We start from the raw sequence: 21,233 nt of genomic DNA on the forward strand, positions 1-21,233 counted from the left end.
ACATTTCCTAGTTAACATTGTGATTTTCGTTAACAAGGGCTAGGAATACGAAAAATGCGAAAATTGTTATTGATTTGATGTTAATTATATTAGGTAGCTAAGTTAGTGAATTGGCCGGCAGGGTTAGGCCTTCTTAAAGAGAGGGGATTGGGGATTAGACCCACCACGCTGCTTCAATTCGGATTGGTGGGGTTAGGGTAGTAAATGATAATGATGACCGGGTCTGACGGTTCCACTGAGACAGGAAGTATAGAACCACCAAGTTCCTAACTTCAGAATGAGAATTTTTACTCTGGATTTCTTGAAGAAAAGCTTAATATTTTTTAGTCCGACCCAGGCCTCGATCTTAGAAGTTAGAACCCATACATACAATACTCGCGGACGCCCGCTTCTTTGTGCGCCCTTAGACCTCCATAATTCGGCCCGATCGCAAATACCTACTAACTAAACTACCTCCCTGCCAAATTTCATCTTTGTACAAGCGGTTTTCGAGGAATGACCTTTAGTATTTATATATTAAGACAGCGGACGCTGGCTACTTTGTACCTACGCGTTAAATGGTTTTTTTACAAATCCCACGGAAACCATGGATTTTTCCGAGATTAAAGTTAGTCAGTTCAGCAGTTCCAAAAATTTGCCCGGACAAACAGACTGACCGACCAAAATTTTAAAAAAAGCTTGTTTGTGATTTGCTCTCGTGTAAATAACCATGTTATTTGAGAACAGATATCTTGAAATCACAGACACTTTTTTTACTGTTGATTATTTAATAGTTATACAACTTAGCAGCCACAATGTCCTACAAAAGGAGTGCTACATAATCTCGTACCGACCGCTCAGAAATTTTTATTTCCTGGAACTCAGTTAGCTACCAGAATGAATTTTCGTAAATAAAAAAGTTGATTGTCTTATCGAGATGAAGCTACTCACGAAAAATTAACTTGATAGTTATCAGTTGTAAAAAAATGTTCTACGGATCTCCGACTATTACGAAATAAAATGTAATTTAAGAAATTTTTAAATTCGGAATCAAAACGGGGTTTGGGTTTTCTATTCTGTTCCATTATCGTTATCGCTTTCGCTATCGTTATCGCATCCCATCCCATTCTATAATATTATCGCTATCGCGTCTTTCCATACAAACTTTCAACCCCTATTTAGCCGTAAAAAGGTAACTGACAGACAGACAGACTTACTTTCGCATTTCTAATATTAGTACCTATAGATTAGGTGTGAAATGACTAGCGATTTAAACCCTAATTTTTAATTTGTTTGTTGGTAAGTACACATCTAGTAATTCCGTAGTGTTGAATAGTAGTTTTACACGCATAAAAAACCAGTTTTACATCCTTAGAAGGGCGCTCGTCAGTGCTAACGTACCTGCCGTTCTGGAGCCTCAGATCGTGCGCAACGATGGCAAGCGTCCCGACGGGATGTCATTAATTCCCTGGAGTATGGGTCGTCCGCTGGTGTGGGATGCCACTTGTGCAGACACTTTAGCTGCTTCATACATCCAGTCGACCGGCAGACATGGCGGGGCGGCGGCAGAGATGCGGGAACGTCAAAAGTTTTTAAAATACAGTTGTCTCGGCGCCCAATATGAATTCGTCCCGTTTGGCGTCGAGACACTAGGTCCGTGGGGCAGGAGCGCTCAGACTCTCCACAAGGAGATCTGCAAACGCCTCAGAGAGGCAACAGGCGACCCTCGGGCGGGCAGCTTTCTCGCGCAAAGAATTTCTATCGCAATTCAGCGCGGGAATGCTGCCTGCGTGATGGGCACCCTACCAAGGGCGGCAAATTTCGATAATTCTTTCTAGGTATTAGTTTTAATTTTAATTTATTTTAATTTTGTAGTTGTAGTTATATTTCCTTATATTTTATTTTTATAATAAGTTTAGCTAATTTAAGTATTATCTTCATTAATAAATACTATTAGTTTTACAATAAAATAAAAAAAATCAAAATATTAATTTCTTTAATATCACAATATATCCAAGAAATACAAAAGTAGTGTCTTTTAAGTAGTAGGTAAGTAATAACAATAATAATATCAAAATTCTTAATTATTATAACAATATTCCATTAACAATATTTCGTCATTAAAAATCACATAAATTCGGTGTATGAGAGATTTCGGTAAAAATATTAGAAATTGAAAATTATGTATGATACAGAGCTAATATGGCGGACGGTGCTGTATTATGTAGTGTGATCAGCAGGGCTATTATGTAACTCGGTGTATCATTCATCATCATCATCATCATCTAACATTGTGTTTTCAACGAAATGACACAATACAATAATCGTCATTTTACGTAAAGCAACATTAGTCTGATTTGATTTTTGATTATTCTTAACAAGTTAGCACTTGACTACAATCTCACCTGATGGTAAGTGATGATGTAATCTAAGATGGAAGCGGGCTAACATGTTAGGAGGAGGATGAAAATCCACACTCCTTTCGGGTTCTATATCGAACCCAGGACCTCCGTCATTAAATCCACCGCGCATACCACTGCGCCACGGAGGCCGTCAGTCTATTATTGATAGTAGCAGGTAGTATCGTTATTTTAACGAAAAACTGATATTTACGTTATTTTAACGAAAAACTGATATTTACGTTATTTTAACGAAAAACTGATATTTACGTTATTTTAACGAGAAACTGATATTTACGTTATTTTAACGAAAAACTGATATTTACGTTATTTTAACGAAAAACTGATATTTACGTTATTTTAACGAGAAACTGATATTTACGTTATTTTAACGAAAAACTGATATTTACGTTATTTTAACGAGAAACTGATATTTACGTTATTTTAACGAAAAACTGATATTTACGTTATTTTAACGAAAAACTGATATTTACGTTATTTTAACGAGAAACTGATATTTACTTTATTTTAACGAGAAACTGATATTTACGTTATTTTAACGAAAAACTGATATTTACGTTATTTTAACGAGAAACTGATATTTACGTTATTTTAACGAAAAACTGATATTTACGTTATTTTAACGAAAAACTGATATTTACGTTATTTTAACGAAAAACTGATATTTACGTTATTTTAACGAGAAACTGATATTAACGTTATTTTAACGAGAAACTGATATTTACGTTATTTTAACGAAAAACTGATATTTACGTTATTTTAACGAGAAACTGATATTTACGTTATTTTAACGAAAAACTGATATTTACGTTATTTTAACGAAAAACTGATATTTACGTTATTTTAACGAGAAACTGATATTTACGTTATTTTAACGAAAAACTGATATTTACGTTATTTTAACGAAAAACTGATATTTACGTTATTTTAACGAAAAACTGATATTTACGTTATTTTAACGAGAAACTGATATTTACGTTATTTTAACGAGAAACTGATATTTACGTTATTTTAACGAGAAACTGATATTTACGTTATTTTAACGAGAAACTGATATTTACGTTATTTTAACGAAAAACTGATATTTACGTTATTTTAACGAAAAACTGATATTTACGTTATTTTAACGAAAAACTGATATTTACGTTATTTTGTTCAAATATTCATATAAGACGATTGTTAAAACAAAACATCATTGCCACTTGATGAAAAATTACGTAGTCAAGGTAAGTTCGTAGAAATAACTATATTAGATGATCACAAAAACGAAAATACGACGAAAATCGATGTAGTGACTCGTTGTTCGAATGGGACACTGAGATACATAATAAGGCCGCAGGACGGAATATAGTGGTGACGTACGTTCGTGTCGGTTATTTTATCGACAAATCTTCGAAATTAACAGAAATAGTTGAAACTTATATACAGGATGCTCGGGGGTATTTTCCATAAGGAGAAATCCTTTATCTTCTAGGAGTTGATGAGTCCACTATAGGAGCCGAACTGCGTAATAATTTTTTTTTTTAACTATAAAATAAAAACTTTTTTGTTTTCATACAAAGTAATTCAAATAATTCCGACTATTCATGTAACACACGCCATTATCTATTCTTACATTTTAAAATAGGGTAGTTGCACCAAAAGATGAACGTTTAAGCGTTTTGGTCAACTTTGAATGAAACGCGAGAAAAGCAAAATTCACGCAGACAAAGTCGCGGTTTTCAGCTAGTTTATTCTAATATACCTCCGTTTTCAGTTAATTAAACAAAAACCATAAGTGAAAACATTGCTGTGTTGTGATTTATGTACACGCGTAAGTAACCTAATTTATTTTATTTTTCGGGATTTTAGCAAAAACATTCATCTATTGGGGTCCGTTCAGCTTTTAGTGCCACAACCTAAGTAAAATTTGGCTACGTCATAATTATAAGGATGCTTATAAGGGGCACATTTTAAGATCTATTTACAAAAAAATATATATTTACCCCGAAAATTTTAATTTTAGAATACATGTACAATCCATTTTTAACTTTTTTTAATTAATTCTCGGTAAAAAATATAACCGGGAAATACTCCCGAGCACCCTGTATAATTCGAAAGTTTATAAATTATAATTCTAAAGATACCGCCCGTTTGAGCACAAAACTATACAAACTATAACGTAACCATGACAACAAAACAATAAGTCAGAGTATTGGCACACAAGTGCAAAATTACTTATATCTTGTGATGTCAAATTGTGACATATCCATCACCAACAGAGCCCCATATCTTTAAAATTTTCTGGTTGGGGATTTTTTTTTAAATTAACAATTACATAAACAAAATAATTACTCATTTCATTTTAATATTATAAACAGTAAAAACTATATATTCCCCTATCAGAAAATTTTATGGCAAGATACAAAGAAAGTTAATTAAAACAATTTATTTGTTTTAGTATTACGGCAAGTAAAACACAGCAATATTGCAAATAGATACACATACATTAATTAAAACTGAAACCCTAAAAATAGGCCATCATGGGATGCACGGTAAATATGAAACATTTATTCTTGTCCATATATAGAAATACCTACTAATAAAAATCGATCGGCGACATAGCGTTGCCATCACTAGCAAAGTTAGTCGTCATAGTATCAAAGTCGATTTTACTAGCAACACGCGCCAATAGATGTTTCATATCCAAAATTAATAAAAAAACAAATTATATTCTTTAACCTTGTCCTTAATAACATTGTAAAATTGTACAATAATAATACAAAGTATCTAGCAATTTCTATAGCTTTTAAATGTAAACTTAAAATCTCTAAAATCTCTAAAAAACAATGTTCAAGTAATTGTTGGAATCAACTTTAATCTAACAGTCACTCTCATCTAATTAATATCAGATGGACGGAAGAACGATGAAAATTTAATTGATTCAGTAATGTCCTTAAAAAAATTCCCCATTAATGGGCAAATTTTTAATATATTCACGCTAGCAACACAAGCTCTTCTGTAATTCCCCGAGTTTCACGTCAGCGTTCAACGCGGGTAGTTCCACTTTCCCCGTGTGAGTAGCTTTCTCTTCTGTAGGGGTTCCTGTAATTCAGAGTACACTAATGTTAGGAATCTCTTAATTTATATTATTTTTCTATTTCAAGGAAAAAACAGCTATAATCAAATTATACTACTGAAAAATATGTATTTTTATAACGAAAACTCCTCACTAATCCGATCTTCGACTTGGAGTAAACCGCCAACTAAAAACAACAAGTGTGCTTTCTAAAGCACATTAGGCTTTTTCAGCTTGTTTTTTTCAGTAGTTACGTCCGTTGGCCTCGCCCGATTACACTTTTCGTAACACATTCGGTAGCTTACACCCCAAATCAAGCTCAAGTTAAAGCATAAAGAAGTTTTACTTCGCGGAGAGAGTATTCTTATTAAACTTTAAAACAGAATTTCACAATGGGGATGATGACTAGGTTTGAATATTGATTTTTATGATAAATTCGGGTAAATAAGGTCAATGTTAACTAATTTATACATAAAAAGCAAAGATTGTCTGGATAATTGCAAAATAAATAAGATTATAAACTTCAAAATCTATAAAAAAAAATTTATCGTAATTAGATGAAAATACAGTTTTAGCTTCCTTACATTAAATGTGACATTTTTCAATAAATGAACTATAAACATAAACGCACAAATAACAAATATATTAGTAACTTTGTTTGAACGCCCATACAAACCTAACGATCAGCGAGCCAACGTCGTCACTAAATCGTGCCATTTTGTATGGAGCGTTTCTCAGGGATCCCCGGCAGCGCCGCAAATCTGACCATTTAAATCCCTGTAGCTCCAAAAGTAATGATCGCAGATACCCTGTTCCTTTTACAAAATTGCTTTGCTATAAGTATACTCTTAATTTATATACAATTTAAAAAATTGTCATCATCCCTATTTATTTGTTTGTTGCATTTAAAATTAAATTATTTGACATTAAATAAAAGTAGTAGAGGAAGAATCGTTTACCTATAGGCAGCTTTTCGTCAGTATCCGTAGAGTCGTAAGATCTCAGAGACGACACGAGACTTGATGAAGACATCTTTAACAGTTCACTCGCCGTGTTGAGAAACACTTGGTCGATCCCCTGCCGAACGAAATAATACATAATTAATTTAAGAACATTAGTTATTTTTTTATCTCACTAGGTGGGAAAGACTCTAATTGAAATTAGTTTTAGATAATTGGGTGGTGTATCTACCATTTGCGTTTTATACATTAACTAGCGGACCCGGTCAAGCTTCGCTTTGACTTATGTGCACTTCTTCCCTATCCCTACACTACTATACCACTACCCTACCCTACCCCACCCTTACTCTACCCTTACTCTACCCTACCCCTATTCTACCATACTTCTGAACCTATAGAATAAATCTTAGAAATTGTTTTCGGAAATAAAAACTTTAATTTACACAAAATAATCTTATGAACGCACGCGTAAATGTTAATCATTTGTCAGTATTTTTGAACGCACGTTTAGATGTCAATCATTACATAAACAGTATTTGACAGGTTGGACAACAAATGTTTGACAGGTACTAAATAAACAAAGTAACATTTATGGAAAATTATTCATCTTTCATAATTATTTATTCGTCTTCGTTTTGATTGTTTTTAAGATGTATTCAGCTATTCTTGGCGGAGACAAATCCAACAAATCAAAAATTATGAAAATCGGTCCAGCAGATCTCGAATTATAAGTGTTTAAACAAACCCGACTTACTTTTTTATATATAGATAATTACGGGACACCCTGTATATACCTGGTCATGCAAGGCGGACGTCTCGCAGTAGGCGGCGCCGATGGACGCGGCGAACTGCGCCGCCTCGCTCTGCGTCACCGCTCGGCTTTCTTGTAGATCGCACTTGTTGCCGACTAAAGATAGGACCATGGGCTCGGGGACATTGCTGGAAGATAATAATAATATATTATGTTGAGTCAACTATTATTGTTCCGATAGTTGTTTCAGTCAATGGTCTTATAGCGAAAAGCTTCGACCAACTCCTTAAGAAGCTTTCGCTTAACTGATGGATCAAGAGTCGGATACAAAAGGCAGGCATTCTTGAGACGGCGCGTATTGTGAGGAGGGTCCTCACTCTGGAGTCCTGACCACCAGTTGCTTGGGCACTCAAATGTCTCGCAGCGGGAGGGGATTTTTTTTTATAAATTTTTAATAGTGTTTTGTATTTTATATCTATATTGACATTGTTAAAAATTAAAAAAAAATAACTTATTATGGCATGGTTTATTTAAATAATAAAATAAAATAGCCTTTATTTGAATAACAGATGCCATTTTACATTAATCTATAAGTGCAAAAACTAAAACTAAAAAACTAAAATAGTGAATAGGCCAGCTGGTCCTGTTATTAAAATAAGGTGATAATGATGATGTCACCTCTGCAGCTCTTTGACCCAGCCCTTGATGGCGGCGAAGCTGTTGGCGCTGGTGATGTCATACACAAGCAGCGCTGCGTTGGCGTTCCTGTAGTACATGGGCGCCATCGAGCGGAACCGCTCCTGGCCCGCTGTGTCCCACACCTGCGAACAGTGGATTGTGCAATCAGGATTAGGGATACAAATATACAGGGTGTCCCGTAATTAATGGATGTAACGCAAATGATAGGCACACTACCTAATTATGTAAAACTAATTTGAATAATTTAAAAAAAAATCCTAGGGTAACCAAGAAATTATTTTTCGATTTTTTTTAATTTTTCTACATATATTTTAAGACTAGCTGACGCCATGCGATTTCATCCGCGTGGTTCCCGTTCCCGTAGGAATACGGGGATAATATATATATATATATATATAGCCTATAGCTTTCCTCGATAAATGGGCTATCTAACACTGAAAGAATTTTTCAAATCGGACCAGTAGTTCCGGAGATCAGCGCGTTCGATCAAACAAACAAACTCTTCAACTTTAAAATATTGGTATAGATTGAAAATCCGAAAAAGAAAATATAACTTGGTCACACTAGGGATTTTTCAGAACTATTCAAATTAGTTTTTGGGGATGATGACAGTTTTTTTTAATTGTATATTAATTAAGAGTATGCTAATAGGAAAGTAATTTTGTAACAGTAACAGGGTATCTGCGATCATTACATTGGGAGCTACAAGGGTCAGATTTGCGGCACTAAATGCGAATTAATGACGTCGTAGGTACGTAATGATCGTTAGATTTGTATAGGCGTTCAAACAAAATAAAATTTTGAAATTTTATTTATTTTGCAAACATCCAGACAATCTTTGTTTTTTACATATTAATTTGTTAATATTGACCTTATTTACCCGAATGTCCTATAAAAATCAATATATTCAGACCTAGTCATCATCCCCATTATAACTATTATTAGGTGTGAAATGACTAACGATTTATACCCTCATTTTTTATTTCTTTGTTGGTAAACAGTACACATTGAGTGGGGCTGTAGTATAGATAGGTACTTAATAGTTAAAATACTTCGTATACATGTGGACTGTGTGTACCTGTAATTTTATCCTGGCGTCTTCCAGGTTGATGTTGCAGGTGAAAAACGAAGCTCCTATAGTTGGTGAGATGTGCTTAGAGAACATCTTGCCTATGTACCGCACCACCAGGCTGGTTTTGCCTACACCTGCAAAATATAAGAGGTACGTTTGAATATTGAAGATGTTGACGGAATAGGGATGATGACAGTATATGTAATTGCATATAAATTAGGAGTATGCTAATAGTGAAGCAATTTTGTAAAAGTAACAGAGTACCTGCGATCATTAAATTCGGAGCTATAGGGATTTAAAGCGTCAGATTTGCGGCACTGCCGCGGATCCCTAAAAAACACCCCATTCAAAATGGTACGATTTAATGACGTCGTAGGTCATAATGATCGTTAGGTTTGTATAGGCCAGGGTAGGCGAACCAATGGCACGCGTGCCATTGATGGCACGCGACACAATATTTTGGGCACGTCGCCGATCATAAAACATGTGTAAAGTAGGTATTTGACATAAATTATTTGTCATCTAACCTGCAGCAACAGAAGTCACACTAATTTTACAATCATTTAATTTATGCGTGTAATAAAAACATTCCAAAATGTACCTCTTTTGTTTACTTTATTTCATAAAGAGTTTTGATAGTATTTATTATTGTTATTCTCCAAATAATCAGAAAGTCAAAATTATTTGATGGCACGCCAATGACCCCATTAAACATTTTTTAGAAAAAATGGCACGTTGATGCATAAAGGTTCGCCTACCCTGGTATAGGCGTTCAATCAAAATCTATACTTATAATAAATCTGTAGAGAGGTCAATTCTGTACATGAAATATATTTCCAAAATAACTATCAGGGGGTGATTAGTGGTCGATACTGATGCCAAAAATACAATCAGTAAAATTTTTGTCTGTCTGTCCGTATGTTCTTTATAGAAACAAAAACTACTCAACGGATTTTAACGAAACATGGTACAATTGTTCTTGATACTCCTGGGCAGGTTACAGTATACTTTTCATCACGCTACGATAAATAGGAGCAGAGCAGTGAAGGGAAATGTTGGGAAAACGGGAGAAGTTACTCAATTTTTTAAGATTCCGTCGCGTGGTATGTTCGTTATAGAAACAAAAACTACTTGACGGATTTTAACGAAACTTGGCACAATTATTTTTCATGCTTCTGGGCAGGTCAAAGTATACTTTTCATTACGCTACCGTCAATAGGAGCAGAGCAGTGAAAGGAAATGTTGAGAAAACGGGAGAAGTTACTCCATTTTTTAAGCTTCCGTCGCCGTCGCATGGTCCCTACCATAGGGGTAGAGTAAGAATAGGGTGGTGGTAGGGTAGGGGTAGAGTAGGGGTAGAATAAGGGTAGGGGTAGGGTAGGGGTAAGGTAGGGGTAGGGTAGGGGTAGGGTAGAGTAGGGGTAGGCGTAGTAGTAGGGTTTCACGCAGACGAAGTCGCGGGCATCCGCTAGTTACTAATATTTTCGTTATTTGTGCGTTTATGTTTATAGTAAAAATATTGAAAAATGTCACATTTAATGTAAAGGAGCTAAAACTGTATGAATTTTCACGCCCTACGCCCCCCGGAATCGGAGGCAAAGGTCCTTGTCAATGAATAAAAATAAAATATTTATTCTTTTCTAGCCTAGCTAATCTCTACCAATAATAAATAAAAAGGCCATAAATCTCAATTTATCAGCAAGTCTCAAAAGTATTTTATCAATGTGTCAGTAGGTACAACATACCTATTTGAAGATAAGTGATTACATTGTAATCCTAATGTTTTATTGTGATATATTACATCCAAATTGATACTACAGTCCGATAATATGACGGATTGTGATTTTATCTTTTACTAGAAGACGCATGCGACTTTGTTCGCGTGAAATTCAATTTTTCACAAATCCCACGAGAACTATGGATTTTTCGACATAAAAAGTAGCTTGTTTGTTATACCAGGGGAATCAAGGTAATTAAAATCCATCTTTCTGTGAGATTGTTATTTGTTAACCCAGGGTAATCAGGGTAATTAAAATCAATATTTATGTGCGATAGTGATTGACTATCGCACAGAAATATCTAGACTGAAAAAGAGGCGGCAGATAGGTTGAGAATGGTTGACGTGGAGTGTCATCTTATCCGGACACAGGCAACTTACGACCACCTCACCGAGACCTCAGTATTGTAAATTCTTAAAAATATTTGGACAGAAAGTGCTAACTTACAAAAAAAAAATTAATTACCTACTACTATCCTACATCCTTATCTTGTTTTGCAGGTAAGACTTGTAACAATAGCTAGTTATATTGTATATGTATGTGTGAATCAGAGCATGTAGAGTTGTATAACATTACAATGTGCAACAGAGCATGAATAGCTAGTATTCAACTTATATTATATTTATATAAAGTCTGCGAAGGCCAGGTCTTTATATTTTATTTATTTATTTATTTAAAATTCTTCTTGCACAAATAAAACAAAAAAGAGAAACTTAAAACTATAAATGGCATGCAAAGGCTGCCTTAGTGTTAAAACAATCTCTCCCTGACAAACTTTGATAAGAAGGAGAGGAAATGCTAAGTTCATTTTCTATGAACTGAGACATTTTAGGCCCAGCACTTCACACAAAAAAAAAATAAAAGACAAAAGATCTGTTGTTCACAGTTAGCAAATTTTTTTAAAAGTGACATTACATATAAGGCCGTGATAGCCCAGTGGATATGACCTCTGCCTTCCGGAGGGTGTGGGTTCGAATCCGGTCCGGGGCATGCACCTCCAAGGAATTTTGAACAGAAATTTCTATCTTATCGCTTTGTGACAGACTGTTGAAAGAAAAATTGTGTAAATTATGTAAATGAACAATTCTTACTTATTTGCCCTAGTCTCTGAGAGAGATTTGAAAATTTAGAGTAATGAAAATTATAATAAAATTCTAAGAATAAAATATTTATTATACACAAAAAGTGTTACAGTTGTTAGTTACAAAATCCTCCTCCATCCTCATAAACTTGGAGTTTTTGGGAGGATGGACGGGTTCACTAGTATGTGTTACAAATAGTACCTGCTTCCCGCCTATTTCGTATAGATAAGTGTCGCCGCCTAGCGTATAGTAGCGTCATTTCATTTCATACTTTTATGACTTCCGGTTATTATAGTTAAATTTAATTAAGTAACAATGATTATCAATCCGAACAGTGGAGAGGTTATTATTAATTATTGATATAAATATAATTATTTATTTTACATGATATAAATTCATCATTGGTTATTTTACTCTTGACAACTATGACGTCACGTTATGATTTAGTTTGTATTTAATTTCTCAACTTTGTGTTTCGATATTTTAATATTATTTTACGATCGTTATAAATATCTTTTAATTATTAATGTGTTTTAGATAGAATTCTAACGTTTGGTTTGTATAATAATACTCCAGAACTATTATTAAAACGTACTTGTATTGTTAACATATTCGTGCTACCAACAGTAGACACTAACTTTGCAAATATTATAAAATAGAGGGTTGTTTAGCAGATTCATTGATATACTACCATCAGCGTGTAATATTAACATTATAGCGGAAGCTATGCTGAAATTGTTATCGAATAAATTTGTGTACAGTGAAAATATTATTTTACTTCTCCCACCTTCTGTAACATCTCAGAAGTGGGCATAAAACTGTTGGGATCCTACGCTACGGGTCTCGGCAAGAAGAAGAATCGAAGAAAGCAAAAACGGAAATTTTTTTTCTTCTTCTACACCACGCCCTTACCAAGAAATCAACTACATGTGACGCACAGAATTGGAACTCAAAGAAGTTTGTAATCAAGCTTCGTCTACAATACCCTGATGAACGCTGGTACAAAGACTTCGAAGACTACAATATCGTCATACAAGCGTGTCCGGATACAGCATTCTACGACTAGTCGACTTTGTTGAAAAATTTGATGTCATGTCGGTAAGAGCAAAGGATTAAGGAAGACTTCGAGAAGTGCAACATTATTGGAGAAGACGCTTTATCGTCTATCATCAAAAGCCTTCTGGTGGAGCTACGTTCAAATGCCTTCCAGCCTCAAAACGTCTGATTAACTCTTTGGGTTTTCATCTGAACAAGAAAGAAGCAACTAAGAAGACAGAAGCATCGTCAATGCGGCAGCGAACGTGTAGAAAACTTGCAGTGTATGGCGCCTCTCCTACGCTTCAGCCCTCTGGACTGGGGCCCTGCTACACCTGCGGGAGCACGAGCCTCTAGTCGCCGCGCCGCCGCGCCGAGCCATTTGCTGGGTTGCTGCGACATCGTAAACTCCGCGGCAGCAAACACATACAGTCCAGGTTAGTCCAGCTATGTATACTTTTATATCGTAAACTTTTTTTTTTGCGCTTATACAAACGCCTCGCCATTGGTGTGCCGCGTGCATATAAAATTACATAATACATTGGTACGACAAGTAAATTGAGTATACTGCCAGAAAAATAGTAAAAATCGCCCATTGTTATGAAAAGTTTTGAAGGTGCTATTAATAGTAAATATTAGAGTGGAGTAGTAGGTATAGGTTACATATGTCTATGTGACGAGACATGCAGGTATATGGATAAAGTACTCGTGATGTGTTCAAGTAGTGATACGTGAAAGTTAAAGTTTTTAATGATTATTATACTGTTATACATTTTATAGAAGGCAGTAAATGATCAAGTTGCTGGTACAACTAGTCACTGATTCAAATACCTATTAGTAATCTTGTCCTGTACAAAAGTCTTGCAGTCGTATAATAGTTTCTAGCAAGAAAACTGTTTATAACCTTAGTTGATTTATTTTAAATGTATGACTTCTTACCAAAGCTACATTTTATTGATTTGTTTGAGTAATAATAAAAAGTAAACAGGCATTTTGTACAAAGTTCTGTTTAGCTAATTGGGTAAATTATAGCTCTCCTTGGCGAAGTTGATAAGTGAATAGAGCTCTTTCACAAACAGTAAAAAAAAAACAGCATATAATATATCAAATATTAGAAAAAACCTTTTTATGTTTAGATCCATCCAACTGCCAAGTAAAAATAAATAATATCCCGTTCATAACGCCATGTTACCTAAAACAACCAAATTAACATATACCGATATCAAAAGAGTCTCGTAAAGTATTCCATAAGTGTTAAATAACCGCGGGCAAAGTAAGATTGTTTAATATTATTGATTTAATTACTTGTACGGTAGGTTGCACAATTAGCTATTAAATGTTATTGCTTATTATATCACCCTACAAAATACTCCCATATTAAACTGTTCATGAAATATAACAACTTATCATAATTATAGTATTAGTTCAGAATTCAGTTTATCCAGTTTTTATTACAGTCAAATTAAATACTTGATATTACTTGGTGTTGACGTTTATGACAGTAAAGCGTTTACAGAGTTCATTAATAGCGCTAATATAATAGTAAATTAGAATCAGTAGGTACTAGCTAGGCCTACTAGACGTGATAATTAGGTATGCCTATCGCGTACTTTATTGAAGTAACTTCTGAAGAAGAGTTCTATCATATAATTCGAGGATTTAGCTGATGTAGTTTTGATAAATAATAAAATCTGCTCTTAGGGTTTGTCTGTACTTATCAATTGCTCAACGGGCTATTTTAGTTCTAATATAATTTATTACCTCGTTTACTCCTAGCTTAAGGGTGGCTAGCTATTCAGGATTTCGGTTCACAAATAAGATACTTATAAGCCAGTAAAGAAAGAAAATTGACAATTCAAGCTGGCTCTCTAATTAGAATACAGTGGTATACGGCTAACTCTAACTGAACAGAGTCGTCTTCTTTTCGCGATGAGAAATGATAAGCATTATACCCTGAACATAAGAGCCCTTAATCACAATTCAACATTTAGTTTAGGTTAAGTAAGACACCAAAGTTACCGCATCTTACTGTAGCTCAGGGCCATCTAGTTTCAAATTCAATACGAAAATTACAACTTTTATCGCACCTATACACAAAACTATTATATTAGTTAAAATAACTGCTTAAATAAGAAAACTATACTGAGACCGATTAATTAAGCTAAAACTTAACAATTAGTAGTAGTTGCAAAAATATCATATTTAAGTACTTAATACCACAGGTTTTAAATAAGTGAAAAAAAATATAAAGATTTACTTTTTCTTATATTAAAAAAAATACATGCAGTATTGTGTACCATGCGCTTATGGAAAGTTATCGTATGCCTAAAGTTAAAGGGAGTTCTAATTATTTATTTGAATACTATATGTGTCTACATCATTAAGGGGCCTTTTGTAAATACTAGGGAACCATTTATACTATGGTGCTAACTGTATCAATTGATTATTCTTACAAAATGTGTTTTAGTCAGGGTATTCCTGTTACAATTTTCAGTTCACTATATACTATCAAAAGATTAAAAGTTAATGGGTAAATAAATATCATTTGGATTAGCTTTACTTATAAAATTATCATAATATGATTAGTTGCTATAATCCTCCAAAATAGTTTGACCGGTTCTGATGAAGTTTTATATGTAGATAATATTAGGTAGGTCCGAGAAAAGGTTGTTATACATTTTTGATACCCTTAAACGATAAGGGTGATTAGTAGTAAAACTTCTAAAGCAAAGCAACATTGGTTGGGTCAGCTAGTTACTTTATAATAATGGAGTAAAGCTTCCACTATCCGTAATTTAACAGTTTGTTGAAGAATGGTAAATCAGGGTTATATTGAATGCTATAGAACTTTATGTATGCTAATGGTCAGGTGTGTGTAAATTTAAACGATCATAGATGGCTCGAGTAAATAGTAATTATTATGTCCGATAGTGGAAAAACGTAAGACGATACACTTTTCTATATCACACGAGGAATTAATACTCCTTATTCCAGTAAGCTCATCATAATGTTCAGTCATAAAAATGTTTGAATGTCAGTTTGTCCAACCCGCGAACTACAGCCACCTAATGTAGGTACAAGAGCAAGACCTACACAATAAACGGAACAATAGCTATATCAACAAAAATATGTCTGTAATGAAAATGGTGTTTCGTACCCACATATTATTATTATAGATATACACAGAATTACCGATTTTGGAAACGTATGTTTTTTTGGGAAAACTACAATATAAATGTACTTATATACTAAAATCTAATCATAAGAGATTTCTTAAGCGTAACATGAGATAGGTCGGTACCTACGTATAAAATTTGTACTATAATGTGTGGGGGGCTAAGACCTTATGGGATGCAGTTTACAGATTCAATTAATTTAATTCAAAGTTCGTCTATTGATAGAATGTGGTAGTGAATAAGTACAAGATATTAAATTATATTCTTGTAATATTAACAAGATTAATAGTTCTACGTATTTGCAGATTGTTCTGGTAGATAGGGAGGAAAATGAAGTTACAGATGTCCTCATATACGGTAGTCGAGAATTAACACGGATTTTCACAGTTCTAAATAAAAAAAAACGCACAATTGAAACAATATTATTGTAAGATTCTCTCTATGTGACTTATGCATAAGTGGCGATATATGTGATTCGGTTCCTCTTCGTTTACTTCTACGTGACTTCTGTCTTATGTGGCACTCGTCAGTGATTCACTTCTATGCGACTCACGTCTGTCTATATCTATATATTCGACTATGGCTTACCTTTTACTATATGTCTGTATGTATGATATACGACTTTGTGACCTAAGTCTGTGTGACCTGCGTCTGTGTGACCTGCGTCTGTGTGACCTGCGTCTGTGTGACCTGCGTCTGTGTGACCTGCGTCTGTGTGACCTGCGTCTGTGTGACCTGCGTCTGTGTGACCTGCGTCTGTGTGACCTGCGTCTGTGTGACCTGCGTCTGTGTGACACACCTAAGTATTTGTGTGCTTACCTAAATTGAACGAACGAATTCCAAACGAAAAGGAGATTTAAACCCACGTCTTACTAGACACGGGCATAAGTTAGTTATTTCTGCATATCGTCTCCAAAGAGTAAAAAAATCTTTTGTAGGTTTGGGTGTACTCTTCTATAACAAGATCCCCAAAACTGTGATGGACCTGCCAATGCATAGCTTTAAGCAATGTATTAAAAAACATTTACTTAGTCGAGGTTACTACAACATTGATGAGTTCCTATAAAGATAAAAGTGCTTAGAGGCCATTGGGTCAGCTTCCACCTTCACACAGGAAATAAAACTATAAGAAATTGTAATTGTTATCAATTGTAAATTATAATACTCTATGACTTTTTCAAAAGAGCAACTGTAGAGTTTCTTACCGGTATCTTCTCAGCAGAACCTGCCTTCCGAACCGGTGGTAGAATCTTTACAAATAGTCTACTGTCGTGTCAAAAGTGCTTGTAAACTGAGCCTACTTGAAATAAATGATTTTAGATTTTAATTTTTGGTTTTGAATTGGTCCGAGTTATTTTGATTAATCAAGTTATCTTAGTGATTCATATTTATTGAAGTCGGAATGACCTAGTAACTAATATGCAGATAAAATTCAAATATGTGATTTTATAGTAAAATAAGTATTTCCAGATTAGGTACCTGTCTGGAAGTACTAATAGCGATGTTTTTGTTTTATCATAATTTCTGAATTTCTTTCATATAGATAGCACAATATACTTATTGTTTGGGTTTGACGTCTAAGTGACCCATGAACATAATTACCAGAAACGAATTAGGCTTTATGATAGCACTTCGATTATGTATATTGATCAAAACCTTGTCAGTTTCAAATTACTGCTGGATCCTGTTCTTTCCAGATAACTGATGGTGCAGTGGGAGATACCAGAGTGTTACCAGAACGCCGTGGGACACGGCTTCTTCAGGATGGCCGAATGTTACAAATAGTACCTGCTTCCCGCCTATTTCGTATAGATAAGTGTCGCCGCCTAGCGTATAGTAGCGTCATTTCATTTCATACTTTTATGACTTCCGGTTATTATAGTTAAATTTAATTAAGTAACAATGATTATCAATCCGAACAGTGGAGAGGTTATTATTAATTATTGATATAAATATAATTATTTATTTTACATGATATAAATTCATCATTGGTTATTTTACTCTTGACAACTATGACGTCACGTTATGATTTAGTTTGTATTTAATTTCTCAACTTTGTGTTTCGATATTTTAATATTATTTTACGATCGTTATAAATATCTTTTAATTATTAATGTGTTTTAGATAGAATTCTAACGTTTGGTTTGTATAATAATACTCCAGAACTATTATTAAAACGTACTTGTATTGTTAACATATTCGTGCTACCAACAGTAGACACTAACTTTGCAAATATTATAAAATAGAGGGTTGTTTAGCAGATTCATTGATATACTACCATCAGCGTGTAATATTAACATTATAGCGGAAGCTATGCTGAAATTGTTATCGAATAAATTTGTGTACAGTGAAAATATTATTTTACTTCTCCCACCTTCTGTAACAGCTAATTATTATCTACTAGCGGTACCTGTCAAGCTTCGCTTTGACTCATTCCCTACCCCTATCCCTATTCTACTCCCACCCTACGCCTACCCTACATCTACCCTACCATACTCTCACCCAACACCTACCCTAATATACCTTACTCAACCCTACCCCTACCCTAAATAAGTATCCTATTCTATGTCCTTCGGTTTTAAGCTACCAATCCACCAATTGTCAGCCAAATCAATCTAGCCGTTTTATGTAAATATTGTAACAAACCCGACTTCCTTAGTGATATAGATACTAATATTATATTATGGAAAGATTCGATTATTTGTTTGTTTGCATTGAATAAATCGACTCTGTGATGGTCGAAAAACTAAATTTCCAACAAATACCTAGCGCCTAAGCCATGGCTTAGTAAAATTATTTACTAATTAGTAAAATTTACTAATTTGGTTCAGAACATATTGATGAGTCATGTTCATTCACTTTGTCACATCACTATTTTTGATTCAATAAAAAATGGTATCACAGGAAACTTCAGTGGAGTTCGCAAAATTCATTATTTGTCTATAGTTACTTGCTCCTATTATCTCATTATACAACTGTCAATCAAATTCAAATTAAACCAGTCTACAGATGATATTATTTAATAAATGACACTAATTTGGACATTGTAATTATTCATTCATCAAATTAGGGCATCATGCGATTAAGTTGTCCATTGATCTGGCATTCCCATACATTTTGTTACTTTTCAAATTGCTAATATAAATGCAAAAGTAAGTCTGTCTGTTTTTTTACCTACCTTTTCACGGTTGAACCGATCAAGATAAATTTTGGTATAATGGTAAATGGGACCTTGGACCAAAATATGGAGTAATTTTGATCCTAAAATAAAAATAGTAGGGGGTGAAATAGGGGTTGAAAGTTTATATGGAAAGTCCTTCATTCATTAAGTTACAGTTTTAAAAATTTGTACATAAATCATAATCAAAAATACGAAATATAATGTGATTCAAGAATTTTTAAAATTCAACCCTTAAAGTGGTGAAATAGGGGTTGAAATTTACATTGATTTCCATGCAGACCAAGTCGCGGGCGTCCGCTTGTATTAGTATAGATATGTTATTTGCTAACACTGCAACACCTAAGTATCACGATATATAAGAATTGTATACAGGCATCACTAGGCGATCTTTCTAGCATTTATGTATTATTTAGCATTAAAAAAATATTTCAAGTTATGTGCCTACCAACTTAATATATATTTTTAAAATGCTAATTAATCACCAGACTAGCTTAGCTTTCAACTTCATAACTTCCTTATACTACTTACGATTTCATAACGATATTCATCGCATAAAACTAGTATTTACAGAACATGCATCCTCATTTTATTTTAAAGTTTATTAATTGATATTTTAATTTCTTTACCTTGCGAACCCAATACAACAATTTTAGCTTCAACAACTTTCATTTTACACCACACTAAAATAACCGTGTTCAATAAATAACGAATGTTCTCATTGTTTTGTGTTATTGCAAGATAATTTTTTAAGCGCAAACATTTTTAAAAACCTTCGACGTCCTTTCACAACATCACAGAAAATATTTGTGAAGTAAGACGGCAGATTTTAAAACGGATCTCTAATTGTGTGTCTTCTGAATAGATTTCGGTACATTATATTTTGCAGGGTAATATGTAAAATGACATTTGTTACTTGTAACAAGCGACATCTGTGAAGAAGTCAAGATATTAACTGCACGTAGACCTCCTGAGTAAAAATGTTCTTTGACGTAGACGGAGATACTCTGTCTACGAAACGGCGGTTGATAAAGTTTCTAATCAATGTAGTTAGATGGCAGCACAAACTGATTCCTGCCTTATAGTATTTAATTCGTCTAAGATTCCCTCAAGAAGAATCAATCTCATCTAATCGTCTGGGGATAGATTCTTAGCACAGTAATATTAAGTACAAATGTGCTCATATCCTCTTTATTATAAGATTATTAACTCTAATTCAACACAATGACAAGATTTATTTAATAGGGTTTCCTGAATTTGATTTTGAAAATTCTCTTCACTTTTGACAGCCCACTTCATCACACTTGAAAGCCCAGGATATTATGATACGAAGCTTCGAATCTTAAAATCCTGGGTTCGAGACTAGGGTGGACTATGAAATTTCTAGCGTACAAATTAAAAAGATTTCTATTTCAGTCACAGAGTGAAGATCATACAGAGCAGAGTCTTTACAAGCAGCGTGGTGAAGGCGGTGAAACCCTTGAAAAAAACAAACGTCATGCGTCTCCTTGACATCCGCATATACTTTTTTAATAATTTGTATCTAAAAATTTAACACTAGGTTAATGAAAGTAAAGACTGAAATCGCTCGCCAAATTTAAAAAATCATTTGAATAAATTAAAAAAACATGTGTTTTCATAATTTGTTTAAATTATTTTTTTGTAGGTGAATACACTACTACCTATATATAAATATTAAACTCAGCTATTCCAATAATTGCACTTAATTTTTAGACTTTACTCCGACATTTTTTTAATTTAGCAGGCGATTTCAGTCTCTACTTTCATTAGCCAAACAGTAACAACAATTACGTAAATTAATTTACACAACAACAACAATATTTCTTTAATTTTTGTTAACAGTTTTTGTCGTACTGACTCAAGAATGTATTACTTTTTGAATTTTGTATTTGGAGCGGCTACGACAACGTCGTGTTCCGTGCGCTCCATCTGCCTTAATCTCCATCTCCATTCTTAATCTGTGATTTCAGTACTAAACATAACTATTTACAATGAAATATTTTACTCAAACGTACTTTATAAGCT

General features: G+C 33.9%; 1 protein-coding gene across 1 annotated transcript; it reads right to left on the minus strand.

Moving 5' to 3' along the window:
* Window positions 1–1,958: 1,958 nt before the first annotated feature.
* LOC112056008 (ras-related protein Rab-31) lies at window positions 1,959–20,008 on the minus strand. Its single transcript, XM_024096329.2, has 6 exons — window positions 19,817–20,008; window positions 8,945–9,072; window positions 7,846–7,988; window positions 7,211–7,355; window positions 6,417–6,534; window positions 1,959–5,483 (listed from the first exon to the last, which is right to left on the minus strand). The coding sequence occupies exons 1-6, from the start codon at window positions 19,857–19,859 to the stop codon at window positions 5,380–5,382; spliced, it is 681 nt and encodes a 226-aa protein (XP_023952097.2). The 5' UTR covers window positions 19,860–20,008; the 3' UTR covers window positions 1,959–5,379.
* Between the last annotated feature and the right edge of the window lie 1,225 nt (window positions 20,009–21,233).

Source organism: Bicyclus anynana, chromosome 18 (assembly GCF_947172395.1).
Source record: "Bicyclus anynana chromosome 18, ilBicAnyn1.1, whole genome shotgun sequence".
NCBI classification, from domain to species: Eukaryota; Metazoa; Arthropoda; class Insecta; order Lepidoptera; family Nymphalidae; genus Bicyclus; species Bicyclus anynana.